General features: G+C 34.5%; 1 protein-coding gene across 4 annotated transcripts in view; it reads left to right on the top strand.

The window, feature by feature from the left end:
- The window catches only part of LOC128239308 (coiled-coil domain-containing protein 81-like), a 33,623-nt gene extending 17,891 nt beyond the window's left edge, over positions 1-15,732 (top strand). For 3 of the 4 annotated variants that reach the window (XM_052955902.1, XM_052955903.1, XM_052955900.1), the window contains 8 exons: positions 4,911-5,190; positions 5,510-5,617; positions 6,570-6,584; positions 7,405-7,488; positions 7,923-8,008; positions 8,536-8,614; positions 11,613-11,833; positions 12,353-15,732. In XM_052955902.1, the coding sequence (XP_052811862.1) occupies positions 4,911-5,190; positions 5,510-5,617; positions 6,570-6,584; positions 7,405-7,488; positions 7,923-8,008; positions 8,536-8,614; positions 11,613-11,833; positions 12,353-12,617 (1,138 nt within the window). In that variant the 3' untranslated portion in view covers positions 12,618-15,732. The remainder of the gene's footprint in view (positions 1-4,910; positions 5,191-5,509; positions 5,618-6,569; positions 6,585-7,404; positions 7,489-7,922; positions 8,009-8,535; positions 8,615-11,612; positions 11,834-12,352) is intronic. The other variant, XM_052955901.1, reaches the window with a different exon arrangement.
- Positions 15,733-16,464: the final 732 nt, after the last annotated feature.

Here is a 16,464-nt window from a genome sequence, read left to right as displayed (position 1 = left end):
GTTTTGTTGACTCAAATTATTCCCCTTTATTGACTGAGAAAATAGACGAGCCGTGATTTCTTTTCGGCAATCACCTTATAGTTATTTCGATTTAATTTTCTCTGGTAGGAAATGGAACAACTTAATAATGAATATCATAACGAATATCTTTATTGTTAGTTAGTCAGGAATATTGTCATTGTTAGTTTGTCAGACAATATGGTCACTCAGGGATGTTTAAAAAGTGAACACAGGGGTCACTATATGGTCATATAGTCAGTTTTGGAGTAAATATGAATTCCAACAATTGTGTGTTTTTTTTGACAATATGTTAACAATCAAAGTTTAATCAAAATAAAGATATTTAGAATATATAACAGTGTGTTCTATATCCATGCTTAAAAAAGATGTCCTTTTCTAGTTTGACAGAGGATTGTTTACATTTTCCACGTAGAAATTGGGAAAAATTGGGCATTTTCTCCTGCAATTGTTATACCTAACTTAGCTTTATTTTTTTTAAATTGAGATATAATGGGATCAATATTTCGAATTGATATTTCTAAGTTGTAAGAATGTCTATTTCAAAACTACTTGTTTTATAGGTCAGTTTTGGCAATGTTTATTTGATTTTGAAAGACAAACTTTCAATTCAGTTTGTGATGCTCATTTCGTATTTAACCAAATTATTAATCTTGACATTTAGTCTTATGCACATTGATAAGTTTAAAATTTACATTCCTGAAAGGCTATTACAGGATTGTAAAGAATGTGTGTCTACTAGGGCACACAATTTGACACAAATGATACTCCTCTAAGGTTTAAACCTTATGACATGTTGGGGTGTTACAGTGTGTTAGAGCCTCAGGTGATTGGTCTCCAGCGCCAGAACACATACATTCCCCCATCTAGTTACTACTGTTCCTGCTGCCCTAACAAGTCTAAACAACAATCTCATCATAGGTGACTTACCACACGCTGCATTGGTGACTTAAAGCAGGTCACATAGGTGACTAACCACACGCTGCATTGGTGACTTAAAGCAGGTCACATAGGTGACTAACCACATGCTGCATTGGTGACTTAAAGCAGGTCACATAGGTGACTTACCACACGTTGCATAAGTGACTTAAAGCAGGTCACATAGGTGACTTACCACACGTTGCATTGGTGACTTAAAGCAGGTCACATATGTGACTTACCACATGCTGCATTGGTCACTTAAAGCAGGTCACATATGTGACTTACCACATGCTGCATTGGTCACTTAAAGCAGGTCACATAGGTGACTTACCACATGCTGCATTGGTCACTTAAAGCAGGTCACATAGGTGACTTACCACATGTTGCATACAGCACTTAAAGCATGTCACATAAGTGACTTACCACACAATGCATAGGGCACTTAAAGGAGGTCACATAGGTGACTTACCACACGTTGCATAGGGCACTTAAAGCAGGTCACATAGGTGACTTACCACATGTTGCATAGGGCACTTAAAGCAGGTCACATAGGTGACTTCTACATGTTGCATAGGGCACTTAAAGCAGGTCACATGGGTGACTTACCACGCCTTGCATAGGGCACTTAAAGCAGGTCACATGGGTGACTTACTACGCCTTGCATAGGGCAGTTAAAGCAGGTCACATTGGTGACTTACCACGCGTTGCATAGGGCACTTAAAGCAGGTCACATAGGTGACTTACCACACGTTGCATAGGGCACTTAAAGCAGGTCACATAGGAGACTTACCACGTGTTGCATAGGGCACTTAAAGCAGGTCACATAGGTGACTTACCACACGTTGCATAGGGCACTTAAAGCAGGTCACATAGGTGACTTACCACGCGTTGCATAGGGCACTAAAGCAGGTCACATAGGAGACTTACCACGAGTTGCATAGGGCACTCAAAGCAGGTCACATGGGTGACTCACCACGCCTTGCATAGGGCACTTAAAGCAGGTCACATAGGTGACCTACCACACGTTGTATAGGACACTTAAAGCAGGTCACATAGGAGACTTACCACGAGTTGCATAGGGTTCTCAAAGCAGGTCACATTGGTGACTTACCACGCGTTGCATAGGGCACTCAAAGCAGGTCACATAGGTGACTTACCACGCGTTGCATAGGGCACTTAAAGCAGGTCACAGGGGTGACTTACCACGCGTTGCATAGGGCACTTAAAGCAGGTCACATGGGTGACTTACCACGCGTTGCATAGGGCACTCAAAGCAGGTCACATGGGTGACTTACCACGCGTTGCATAGGGCACTCAAAGCAGGTCACATAGGTGACTTACCACGCGTTGCATAGGGCACTCAAAGCAGGTCACATAGGTGACTTACCACGCGTTGCATAGGGCACTTAAAGAGGTCACACAGGTGACTTACCACGCATTACATAGGGCACTTAAAGAGGTCACACAGGTGACTTACCACGTGTTGCATAGGGCACTTAAAGCAGGTCACACAGGTGACTTACCACGCGTTGCATAGGGCACTTAAAGCAGGTCACACAGGTGACTTACCACGCGTTGCATAGGGCACTTAAAGCAGGTCACACAGGTGACTTACCACGCGTTGCATAGGGCACTTAAAGCAGGTCACACAGGTGACTTACCACGCGTTGCATAGGGCACTTAAAGCAGGTCACACAGGTGACTTACCACGCGTTGCATAGGGCACTTAAAGCAGGTCACACAGGTGACTTACCACGCGTTGCATAGGGCACTTTTTAGCAGGTCACACAGGTGACTTACCACGCGTTGCATAGGGCACTTAAAGCAGGTCACACAGGTGACTTACCACGCGTTGCATAGGGCACTTAAAGCAGGTCACACAGGTGACTTACCACGCGTTGCATAGGGCACTTAAAGCAGGTCACACAGGTGACTTACCACGCGTTGCATAGGGCACTTAAAGCAGGTCACACAGGTGACTTACCACGCGTTGCATAGGGCACATAAAGCAGGTCACACAGGTGACTTACCACATGTTGTATAGGGCACTTAAAACAGGTCACATAGGTGACTTACTACGCGTTGCATAGGGCACTTAGGTCTTTTTCTACAATGGCATCGATGGTAAAGTAAGCGAAGCATGAATTTCGGAAACTAATGTAGAAAAAAATGTAAATCCTTTGTGGTGGTCTTCCAGACAGCAGTTGAAGATTATTACTCGTGCAGAAAGGCAAGCTATTTAAATACATATGTAATGGGCTGTATAACATATTTGAGTTAAGTTTCAGAATGCTAAGAGATGCAAAATAGCATTCACTGTTACATTTTTTTCCCCCATAAACTAGGAGTCTTCCCAAAAATCAAAAATCTATGAGTCTGAGGTGAAATTTAGTTTTAAACCGTATGCTGTAAATTTCGGGTTTGGTTAGATATTCTTTTCATTTACCCTTCTTGCTCTGGTCTCTTTGCTTTAAATATAGGTCCGCACATGGATGACTTAACCGCCCAGATACATGGATATATCTGCAGGCACTTCACTAATTTGCAAGCCTTGTGTGGCACTTATTTTTTATGCATTTCTGTAGTAATTAAAATTTTGAAGGGTTTCTTTCGAGTATGCCTGCTCATGATTTCATGATTGATCAAGGCTTTTGTGTGATAATATATCATTATTGCCTCATATAAAATATTCTTGAGCGTTTTGCAAATGTTTGGTTTGGAAGTCTCTTCAGGCACTGTTATTGCTAAGGTCGTTTTTGCTTTAAAGGGACTAGACACCAGGTGATATAACTGCAAGAAAAAAAGAAAAAGTTCAAAAACTTATATAAAATTGATATAGTTATGTGCAACTCATTTAATTTTACTTACTGGTGTATCATATTGCTTATGACACATGTATCTTTTGCAATTTATGTGTATTTTTCCAATTCGAAATTTACTGTGTTTGTCTACCATGTAAATATCAGTAAATTTAAAAATAGCTTGGGTATATGTATCTGTACGAGTCACGTGACTTTCATATGCTAAATATACACACTATATAAACTGGGAAACCATTATGCACTATTTTTAAACAAGTAAACTCAGCTGAGACAGGGACAAAATATTATTTTAATCATGTAAAGGTGACGTATTATCGATCTTATACTAGCTGGTATGGACAATTCTTGGCTTGTTTTGAGGAAATACTGTATTTGCTGATTTTGGGACCATCTGGTGTCTAGTCCCTTTAACGACAAACCACAATATTGTTATATGAAACTAGGACGTCCTCATGGATTAGCTGCAATATTTCATTCAATCTTTATTTTTTTATTTCAAGCCCTAGAGCTTTTTTGTCTAGATTTTTGTTTTTGGACAATGGATAAATGTAATGAATAGTTTGATTTTAAAATAAGTTAAGTAATTATTTTTTTTATTGGAGCCTCACAAAGTGTGCCACAATTGTGATCATGGAATTTGTGCATCTAACGCAAAAAAAAATGTAATCACTTTTCATGAGGTATAGAATAAAAAATAATTTCTTAGCAGTATGTTTTTAAGTTGTTGAGTGAGGTATTGTTTGATTTTGTGCATTGAGCAGGTGTTTTTAATAACTAAAACCCTTGCCTTGAGTTAAGCAGGAAGAGTGGTCTAGTGATAAAGGTGTCCGCCTTTCACCCAAGAGTTTGTGGATCCAATATCCACCAGGGATACTTTCTCAAGGCCTCTCAAGAAAGGATACAGTGCTGGTTTCTGCCCAGAAAAAAACAGACTCAAAAGATTTATTTTATAAGCTTTCGTCTTAATCAAGCTAGAATAAACGAGTGTAAACCAAGCAGGAATATTGCAAAAGTATGAAAGTGGTTTTTTTGTGTAGCTTTGACTTAAAGCGTTAAATTATTTAAGCAGTAATGTTTCATTGCATAGTATCCAAGGATCATTATTATAATTAAAGAAAGTTAACACATTCTGATTGCTCTGCATTTCAGCATGCTTTACAAGCCCCAGCCCCCCGCCCAGCTCGCCCCACTTCATCGCAGTGTGAGTTTCGACCAGATGAAGCCCGGAGAACGGGTAGTGTCTCCCGCGGGCTCCATGTGTGGGCACAGCAACGCCGGGCAGGAGCTGTGTTACCTGTGTCACCAGAGGGCGCGGCGTAATGTGCCCGTCTCGTTCACGGAGGAGCGTAGACGAAGGGAGGAGGAGGAAGACAGGCTGTTACAGCAGTACCAGTATATGAAGGATGCAGAGAATGTCCTCTCTGACCAGGTAAGGATGGTCGGGACGGGTGGTTGAAAGTAAAAAGTGATGCTGATATATTTTCTGATTACATCTGGCATTGAAGAATGAACACTGTAAGACATGTTTTAGTTTGCTTTTCTGTTGTTTTTAAAAGCCTGTAAAAGATAGGAGTTATTTTTCAAATTTATTTATAAAATAAAAATCTCATCTGTGAGTCGTGATAATTGTGAAATCCTTCGGGCATGACAATAACTGTACACTGACCATAATTGTTCATACACAAATTAACCGCAATACTAAAACATTTAATCCTAATTAACCTATTTTTACCTCATTTCTATGCCAGGAGATGCAGATGGCTAAGCGTAACAACCTCCAACGTATGGCGGCCTTTAACCTGGGTGTGTCTGAGGCCGTACACCACAAGAAGAGGGACAGAGACACTGCATTCCATGTATGTATGCAATTGATTAAGAAAAACTCCATATATGTATGTTGAAAATAATATTTTCATAAAAGTAATCATGAAAAAATGTACAAAAACATGAAAGTTTTATCAGTCCATATACAACTCAGAAAACATAACAGTACATGTACAACACATGAACAATTGTCAGACCATGTAAAAACAACTATGCATAAATATTTGTCCATTTAAAAAAAAAATAAAAAAAATTATCAGTCCATGTGCAAGAACATGAAAATATGTCAGTCTGTTTACAAAAATATGAAGAATTAGCAGTCTGATGATATGTTCAAAAACATGATGTTTAATTATCAGTCTATGAACAAAAAGGACATGAAAAATAGCATTCTATGTACAAAAAAAATATGTAAAAATATCATACTAATCAAATTGTTAAATGCAGAGCAATGATTGTTTAAAAGATATCATATTAATCAAATTATTAAATGCAGAGCAATGATTTCTTAAACTTAGCACAATAATAATCGAGATTTGTTAAGGGTTATCCCATCTTTATTTATCGGTGATGTCACTTAGAACCCTTACATATTGACCTGTTGAATTGGTAGCTTTGTTTAACTGCATATTTTAATTCATGAAATAACAAAAAAAAAATGTTTTGGTTTCTGATTGCCATCAGTCTATATTTTTTTTGATACCTTTTCGAACATTTTATGATAAATTATTAGGGCTTCATCAAGAATCTTAGGTGCATAGTTGTAGGAGATTAGGGAGATTTTAAAAAGTGCCGTATAATTTTTAAAAAATCACTCTAGATACAAAACTGCTTATTATATAGTATTCTTGATAAAATAAGTCTCTTCTGTAATTAAAATCTTTCAATAAAATAAAGACTTCAAATGAATATCTGATAACACTGGTTTTGCATAGTTTGCATATTAAAAGAATAATGTTTCTTGTTATATTTTGTCTAACTTAGAAGAACAGCTATGTGGTAAGATAATAGGTCAAAATATTTAGCTTGCAATTCAGTAATTATTGCAACTCTGGCAAAATAATTCTTGCAATTCTAGGGCGGTATTCATAAAACATCTTAAGTCATTTCCTAACTTAAGTCTTTTTCTTAAGTTAAGTATCTCACTTATCATATCATATATTTGCTTCATAATATCAGGAATAAACTATTATTATTGATAAGATTCAACGTACATACTTTCATGATAAAAACACTTATACTTTTCTTTTCATTTGACTATGAAAAGAATAGGAAATTGACTTAAGTTAAGAAATTACTTAGGATGTTTTATGAATACCCGCTCATGCTTTTTTTTAAGGAGAGAACTTCAAAATTTTGTCACTTTTATGCAAGAACTCAATAACTGCTTCTATATCTAATATATATCAGTAATTGAGTCCTTACACTACGGAGACAATTTTTCCAGTGTTTTGCCGTCAGTGCTACATTATATTTTATTGGCAGGGTTTTATGTCACATTGCATGCTATGGTTGTATTTTGTATAATGGTTACACTAGCGGGTCTTGTTTTACTTCAATAACAGCATTAGTAGAATGGTAATAAGAAATACAAGTTATAATAATTATGATTTTCTTTTTCATTGTTTGAATCTAAAAAGTGAGCACTTATTTGAGCAGTATATTTTACTCTATAAGAATAGAATTATTTCATTGTTGATTGTATTATTTTTGTTTTCTGCTAATACATGTGTAATTACCCACAACAAAAGATTAGTTTAACAGTAACATTTAAAATTCATGCATAAAATTGAAACTTAAGCCCAGTTTTATATTTCAGAAATCGTATATATTTCAACGGAGACCACTTACCCCACCACGTATTATCAAGCAGACCGAGTATTCTGGCGATCTAGCGAAACAGGTAATAATTGCGTTACATCTTATAAGTAATAGTTACAGCACCCACAATCAGATTTATTGAGATAATTTCAATTAAGAGGGTTGCGGTTGATGTATCTGTATTTGACCATGTTGTCAAGGGCAATGTTCAATAAATAATGTGTGGTATAAGTGAATAGCATTATAATTTCTCTGCACATAAATGATTCTATACTAACTGAGATAACTGACATGTACCGGTGTCTACTTTCGATGCTCTTCTTTGTTGTTACTCTACAATTTAGCCAGTTAGAAGTATTCTCGAATGGCTTATGAACCCACACTGGTACTAAAAAACGTTTGTTATTTTTCTTTATTCCAGTGTATTTTAAGTATAATATTATGCTTTTTTTCCTCTGCCTATAATCTATTCTAGCATGTTTTCTATGGTAAAATCAGGAATGTATTATATCGCAGGTTGACCACAAGGAGTCAGTACGTGTGAAGAAACAGACAGATGAGGACTTCCTCGAGAGGCTCGAGCAGGTCCAGCTCGCGGAAGAGTATGTACATGTATTCTGCCTCTTTTATAACCAAAATATCCCTATAAACCCTCCCAGCATGGGAAATATGGCATGCCCTGGGACATAGTATATCCTTTGGTTTTGGTCAAACAACTAACCTTAAAGTGACACTCTTATTCAAAATCAATGCATACACATGTATAACAAACATTAATTTAAAATGATACACCTTAAACTACTTACTATATAATGCATTTATGGAAAAAAATTAATTACTGATAACAAAATTATAATTGTGTATTTAATAGCTGAAAACGCAAAAATATTACCGGTAAATGATTGGTGAATGCTAAAAGATTTACTGTGATCTACTATAGTCTCATAAAGGTAGAAATACCTTGTTCTCTGCACCTTTCTTTTAAATTAAACTCGGTATCCTTCATAAGAGCCATTGTTTTCGACATTTATTCATCCATTTTGGTTTGTCAAAACAATTGTATAATTGTGGTAAATCTTATTTGGGAGTAAGAGCGCATATTTAAGTGTGTCCATGTGTTGTGTTTCAGTCTGGCGATCCAGCGGGAACAGTTCTTGAAGGAGAAAGCTGATGAACAGGAGAGATATAAGAATGCCCTTGAAACACAGGTATGTCGCCCGCCAGTTCATGCTAGTAAATGTGTGACCTGTTTCAATTTTTTTGTATCTGTATGTTTTTTATATGTGTTCTGGTTTGTTTTATTTTTATTGGGCCGATTGTTCAGAACTTGTTTAAAGTTAACCACTGTTGTTAACAGAATTGTTGTTAACTATTTTGTAACATGCTTATATATTTAAATAAAAAATGCACCCCTAAAACTGGCCCCAATATCACGAAAATACTTAAGTCAAATCTTAAACTCAATCTCAACTCATTTTATCATATAAAAGCATAGTATTTTTCAAAATCTTGAATGTTTTTATACTTTTTGAAAATGTATTTTCTCATAGAATGTGATATGGAAAGATTTTGACAATATTTCAAAGTAATCTTAGTCTAGAGCAAAAAAATATACTTGAGTATTGTTAAAAGGCAATAAATTGAACTAAAGTACATTTTTGCCTGTAGAATATTTTTCGATTGGAATCGAGACCAAAGGTTTCAATCACCATATGCAATGATAGAATGGGGTTTAAAAATGTGGAAAAACATTTCTTTTCAATAGATGTTGTTGTTATAGGGTAAAATGAGTTGAGATTGATTTTTGTGATTTTGGGGCCAGGTGTATTGAACCTTGTTAGAAATACTACAGATAATAATTTTATATTGATTACTATTCTAGAGCAATAAAGATTTGAGAGTTAACAACGAAGACATTTATGTTGTAAATCGTAATAGTTGTTAACAATCAGCCCATTGTCTTAATCCTTGTCTTAATGCAATAACAATAGCTTGTTTTTTAAAGCTGCAATCTCACAGATTTACCATTTTTACAACTTTTTTAGTTTTTGTCTTGGAACGAGCCAATTTTTGCGAAAACCCATGGAAACCGGTTATTATAAGACTGCTGACAAAAAATTAATTCGCAGATTTTTATATTTAAGTTTAATAAAGATGTTTTATGCATTTTTCTTAAACTGTTAGTAACGGTTTAAGCCATACAACATTAATTTTCGAACGTAAATATGAAAATCTGATTTTTTGTCAACAATCTTGAATCATTGGTTTGCAGATTATTACGCAAAAATTTGCTCTTTCCAAGACAAAAAAAAACAAAACGTTCAATCTGTGAGAGTGCAGCTTTAACCTGAGACAAAATTATCCAGTGTGTAAACTTTTTATGTCAAACGCTGTTTACGTTCTACCTTTTGTACTAACTCTTACGATCTCTCTTTCTTCTCTATCCCCCTACTTGTTTCCAAACAAAAACCCACACCCGAACACACACAAACATGTGTTCAGGTCCACATGAGCAACCTACTGGCGATACAGGAGGATAGGGGTAGCAGGGGAGCAAGGTCAAGGGTGAACACAGCCCTGAGCAGCCCGACCTACACCATAAGACTGCCAAAAATCAACACTGTACGTCCTTTCACGGAGCCCAGCCCCACAAGACTCAATGAAAGCTGGAAACCGTTCTGTAGCAGGGTAACATGACCTGCAGGATCTCTCTGCTTCTTTCTTTTTCTCTACTGTTAATGTCTTCTAACTCTTCTATGACTTCTTAGTTTGTCTGGGGGCTGTATTCATAAATCATCATATGAGTGACAATTTTCAGCTTAGTAGAAAATTGCCTTTTTTCTGAGTTGAATTTAAGGAAAACTAACAATGTTTGTACACCAAAAATATGAAAATAAGCGAAAAAATGGTCTTAACAATAATGCATATGAATAAATCTGATTAAAATTAGAGAGTTTTTTAAATAATCATTGTCAAAAATTAGTAATGTTCACTAAGTTGAAAATATTCGCTATGATGTTTAATGAATACATCCCCTGTTTATCGAAAAAAAAAATGTCTGCATATTGTCAAGGCTAGTTACGTAATTTTAAAGCATCATATAATCCTACATAGCAGTTGTCAGAGCACTCCTTACTAGAGGAACAACCTGAATTTAAATAAAAAGCAGTTACTCTTAGCTCATGTGTGTATAATGTCTTAAGTTAATTATCTCATATGATAAAATTACTTATGGGCTTATGATGTTGTGTTTGTTACGATGTAAAACTGCAAGTCTTAATGATTAAGCATAGTACTTATTAGAGGCCAATAGCCAATTTCATTGGCTCGAAATGTAGGTTAGAATCTAAGATGCCTTTGTATATTTTCATTTCTTTCATGTACATGCATTTCTGAACCAAACAATTTTGAGCTGTAAATCAGTCACCGATTAATTGTTTATTTATGTCTATAACTATTGATCATTGTTCTGTTTACTTTTTGCAATTCATTTCACTGGATTTTCTTCTCTAAAATATATTTTGAAAAGCTGTTTGAATTAACAATGATGAAAGATTTTAACCGATAATTTAATTGTTTGAAATAGATTTTTTAAAATGGTTGGATCAATATAAAAATCAATGTAATCAATATGAAAAATAGATGTCTGATTGAAAGCAATTGAAAATAAAACCTTACTGTTCTTGATTTTGTCTGTATCACTCGGTCACCAAGCAGCAATCATTCTTGTGTTTATTTTTACTACCTGACTGTGCAGTTTCTTGTGCATGACAGTGCAGTCTCTTGTTTATTTAATATTGTTTATCTGTGATTTGTAAATTATCAATCACTTTGAAGTCAGGAGGAATTTAACACGGTTATAAGTAAGATTTGTATTCTTAAGGCTTTGAAAAAATTGTTTAAAAACTGATATATTTGTTTTTAAGATTTTGAATTAAAATTGAATAAAAACTCTGTTAATTAGGTTTTTGCAGGATTTTTTTTTGTCTGAGACATGGTCAAAATCATAAATGAATAATTTTTGTTCAAAGTAACTTATTCAAAATCATAATTACGATTTGTTCTTAAACAATGTGTTAATTGTCTCACTCAAATTATTTTTTTTCTATTTAGCTACTTGTGTTAGTTGAGATTTTTTCCGGTATTTTCCATATTATTTAAGAACAGATCATGTTCATTAAATGTATTGTTTTTCTCTGTCTCCAGTTGCGATTCAAGCCGCTACAGGTGCCCGCTCGGGAGCCTGACAAGGAGGTGTTTGGGAAAAACGACATGACAAATGAAAAGATGGCTGAACGGAGACGTCGCGCTTTCGAGCTCTTCCAGGAGCAGCAGGACCTCGTAGCCCAGCGGAAACGGGAGGCCATATTGAAACGCCTCGCCGAGCAGAAAGAGGAAGAACAGGTCCTAGACCGAACCAAGGAGGAGTAAGTGACAACAATTTAGAATAAAGAATAACATTTTGTTGGACTGGATTTTGTTATTAAAGCTGCACTCTCACAGATTGACCATTTTTATAACATTTATTTTTTGTCTTGGAATCAGCCAATTTTTGCGTAAATGTCTGAAAATCAGCCATTAAAGATTGCTGTGAAAAAACTCATTTTCATTAAAGCGTTAGTAATGCTTTAAGCCATAAAACATTAATTTTCGTAATATGAAAACTGTGATCTGATCTTTTGCCAACAGTCTGACACAAAAAAAGCTCATTTCAAGACAAAAAATAAAAAGTTGTCAAAACTGTATATCTGTGAGAGTGCAGCTTTAAGCTTATAATTATGTATACAAACATGTGAATAAGTGAGTGACAAGTAAAGAATAATTGGTATTAACAGTGTGGTGAATATGATGTTCAAGTGATTTAACGTTAATTAATTAGTTTATTTCAATTGAATTTCAAAAATGTAAAATTTCGAAAAATATAAAATCTAACGTACCCATTGCAGGATGGTAGATGATCGAGCCAATAAGTTCTCAAGACGTCTCAACCTGCGTAAGCGATTGGAACAGGACTGGACGCGTGCCTCGCTCGTCAAGCGGGATCGCCTTGAGGAGGACAAAGTACGTGCCCTCAGTCCCGGCATGTTGCTGCACGAACAGTGTGATAAGTACAACAGGTGTGCGCAGTGTAAACGCCAGACGAAAAATTGTGGCGAGTCCAACCTGTGGAGCGAGTCTCGTTACATTCCCGGATCACGGCTTATGGTGTAATACATTGCGTAGTTCCAATATACAGTAATATATTTATGTTATTTGTTGATCTGTATAAATCAATATATGAGAATCAGTATTTTTTATTGTTTAAATATAAAATTCTTTGCATAATAAGAATCAATAAACTATTTTTGGGTAACTATGTTTGATTTTTCTTACTGATTAAAAATATTGAATCAGTCTCCAATATATATCCTTAAACCTATCCTTTATATAACTTTTATCGAACTATGATTGCCGTCAAAACACAAAGACGTCATCTGACAATATGGAATTCACCGTTTCAGTTTATTGTATTGATGTGCTAAATTTACTATAGACTTTGTTTTCATGGTAACCGTGTGTTCGAGAGATACATTATATGTTCATTTTGTGAAAAATATATTGGTTCAAGTAACACATATATGTGTTTTATTTATAACCCAAAAAAGATACATGTATGTACATACACTAACAAGTCAACATGTCAGTCATTATTATGAAGCAGTGTTCACTGATTGCACTGTTTTATGTAAATTTATGTGATCACCCAAGTGCACAATTCGTGGGCTTAGCGCAGGACGAACATAATTCCTTTTATAATTACATTGAGATATGTCTGTCTTGCACCAAGCCCTCGATTAATGTTAATTCTGCTCATTTGTTATTCACTCCCTGTTGTTTTAAACAACTCCTTTCTTTATAGTATAGCTGTGATAAAACTTCCCCGTAGAATTTTCTAAGGGTAGTTTGAACTGAAGGGGGGAGGAGGGGAGAGGTGTCCCCTGCCGTTTTATATGATTTTGTTAAGCTTTTGAAGGGAAATCCGCACAGACACACTAAATTGACATGGAGAATACTGTTTTTAACACATGTTATAAATCTGTAGTCGGCTATATTGATTTATCAGGGTTTTTCTTAAAAAAACGCCAGGGCCTCCCTGAACATATATATTAATTGTTTGCAGTGGCCAAGCAATCTCAGTGCCTGCTTTGGGTTTAATAGATTGCTAGAAAATTATGTGTCTGTGTAGACTGTATTTTTTTACTTTATGGCTTTAAACTATGTGGCCGTTTACTTATCCACTTGCGTATCTTATAATCAAATTTTCAAATAGATATTTCTGCTAAATAAGAATACTAATAGCATTGATTGATCAGTTGGGTAATGATTTTGCAAGTACAACTTTCAATTTATTTAGTGATTATCGCTTTAACTAATATTCTTGATCTAATGATAACATCTTGTTGTCTTTGATAATAAGGTTCTTCTATGTATATATATTTTTTGTGAAACCTAGGTTTATTAGCTGCTTTCCTTTTATTCAAAATTTGAATTTTTCCCTAGCATTTAGATACTCTCTTTGATCATTGCATTTTAGCCGTCTTAAGAACCTGCTTTTTTCCCAAAGCTAATATTTCAAACAAATAAATTACCAATTACAAATATATGAGATTTCATAATAAAAAACCCCACTCTTACTCACTTGAATCCTGATTGTGAGGACCAAAAAGGAGGGATGAAATGATAAGAGAGTATTTTTTTCATAAATTAATTGATTACCTCAAAAAATGGCAATAATTAATTATTAAGTTATTCACACCCATTTATAGGCTAAATATTCCTGGTGCGTGGAAGGGTCTGGAATGTCATTTTATAATAAATTTAGATAAATTTATCGAACATCTTCTATGACAGTTGTAGAGCTAAAATCAATGTTTTATCCTCTCCGATTATTTTCGACTATCGATTCTTGTCTTTGTCCGATTTTCAATGTAGAAACAGAATAGTAAACCCTTGCAGTATTTTTGTTGTCTGTGATATTAACCCTAAAATAGTTGATGCATTTTTCCATTGCTTTTACACTCTAGATATTTTATTTATATTGTTACTGTTTCAATAATGTTCGTGATAATATTGATAAACCATTGCTATATTATAATACATTGCTATCTTAACTCATTTGGAGTTAATAATATAAACAAATTATGTCCAATATTTCTCAATGTTTTTCATTACAACACTAAGGGCCGCCCAATTGTTCAGAAGCTAAATTCAAAAGATTAAGTTAAAGATTGTTAAAGTTAAAAACATGAGTTACAACATCGTTGTTAACTTTTAAACGTAAAATATTTGATAATGTGCTTATATATTTAAACAAAACAAGCACAGCTCTTTCAGTTTCTCAAAGATTGCTAAAGTTAACAACATGATTTATGACACCGTTGTTAACTTTTTAACTCTAAATATTAGATGATGCACTCATATATTTAAACAAAACAAGCACAGCTATAACAGTTGTCTCAAATCTTGTCAGAAATACTGAATAGCACTAGTGTATCCATTAAACTTTCAGAGCAGCAAAGATTTAAAAGTTAACATTGATGACATTAATTTTAACAACATTCTGAACAATCTGCCCTTAATAATGATACAATAGGACTGGTCATTCCCAATATTTCTCATTGTTTTTCGTGACAATACTTTACAATGAGAAAATCATGTTCAATGTTTCCAGTTGTATTTCGTTACAAGACTTTATAATGAGAAAAAAACACAATTTAATTTCCAAACCATAATTTCTGTTGTCATTAGCTACATGATTATATAATAATGAAAAAAAAATCATTTTCAATGTAGCTCGTTTTTATTTCAAGACTTTAATGAGAAAATAATAATCCCCCATGTTCCTTGTTTGTCTTTTAGCAAAATGATTATATAATAATGAGAAAAATAATCATTTTCGATATATATCTATTGTTTTGTTAAGTGATTTTTTATTATCATGTACTGACATTATAACTCTTTGTTATGAGATAAAAAACAATCCAAATGTTACCCTTTGTCTTTAGCGTCAAGATTATGTGATAATGAAAAAAAAATATTATTTTCGATGTATCTCCTGTTTTGTTAAAAGTGATTTTGTATGATCATGTACTTAGTTACTGCCATTAACATTGTGATAGTATGAGTGAGGTTTGAAATTGTTGGGTTATGAATGTCAAAACCAATCGTTTTGGTGACTGAGAAAATATTCAGTTGTTTTGTGCTAGAAAAACACATGTTATTATGGTTATATTGTTACTAGAAGTTTAATTGTCATGTATGAATCATAATAAACTTTTGAAGTCTGCATTGTACCATTATTCATAGTTTCTGCCTTTTTGTTCAAAATATTGTTTTAAGGAATGAATTGCGGAATTGATATCATTATCGGGGTATGTACGCAATTAAAGGAATGGTTGAGATGTTAATATTACAGCATGAACGGCAATGTTGCAGAGGAGCAAGTCAGTCAGCAAGGGAGTTAAATGTATCTCGGGTATTCAGCTGGGATTCTGGAATCATTTCAAAGATGTAATTTTATAAGCTGAAACAACCTTTTCTACAGCAAAATTTGTAAACAGGTATAGCTCAGACAGTTAGGATAGCTTGACTACAAGTCATAACGATGTATGATTTGGAGCAGGCATTGCTTTTCTTCATAAATCATTCATATGAAACCGTTGTCTGTCAATTATACCTCGCTTATATTGACTAAATGTTTTGTTAAAATACATGTGTTGTGCAGATGCCAACTAATAGCCTTTAACAAACTTCCTTTTTAAAGGTTAAACAAAAACAATTTTGAGGACTACTACCAGTGATTCAAAATTATTCTTTGCAGGCGACGAGTGTGATATTGAAATGAGAGGACAAAGTATGTTATGCACAACACACCCTCCATGATGTTCTAGTTGTGAAGTTTGATAAAAATGCAATGAAAGTAATGCCTATAAAGCTTAGACATAAAATAACTAGAAATGTTGTTTTCGAAGCGTCGCCCAAGCACAAGAGCTTAGTTGAAGAGAGATATCATGGTTCC

Source organism: Mya arenaria, chromosome 6 (genome assembly GCF_026914265.1).
Source record: "Mya arenaria isolate MELC-2E11 chromosome 6, ASM2691426v1".
Taxonomy (NCBI): domain Eukaryota; kingdom Metazoa; phylum Mollusca; class Bivalvia; order Myida; family Myidae; genus Mya; species Mya arenaria.
This window is presented reverse-complemented; position numbering and strand designations above follow the sequence as displayed.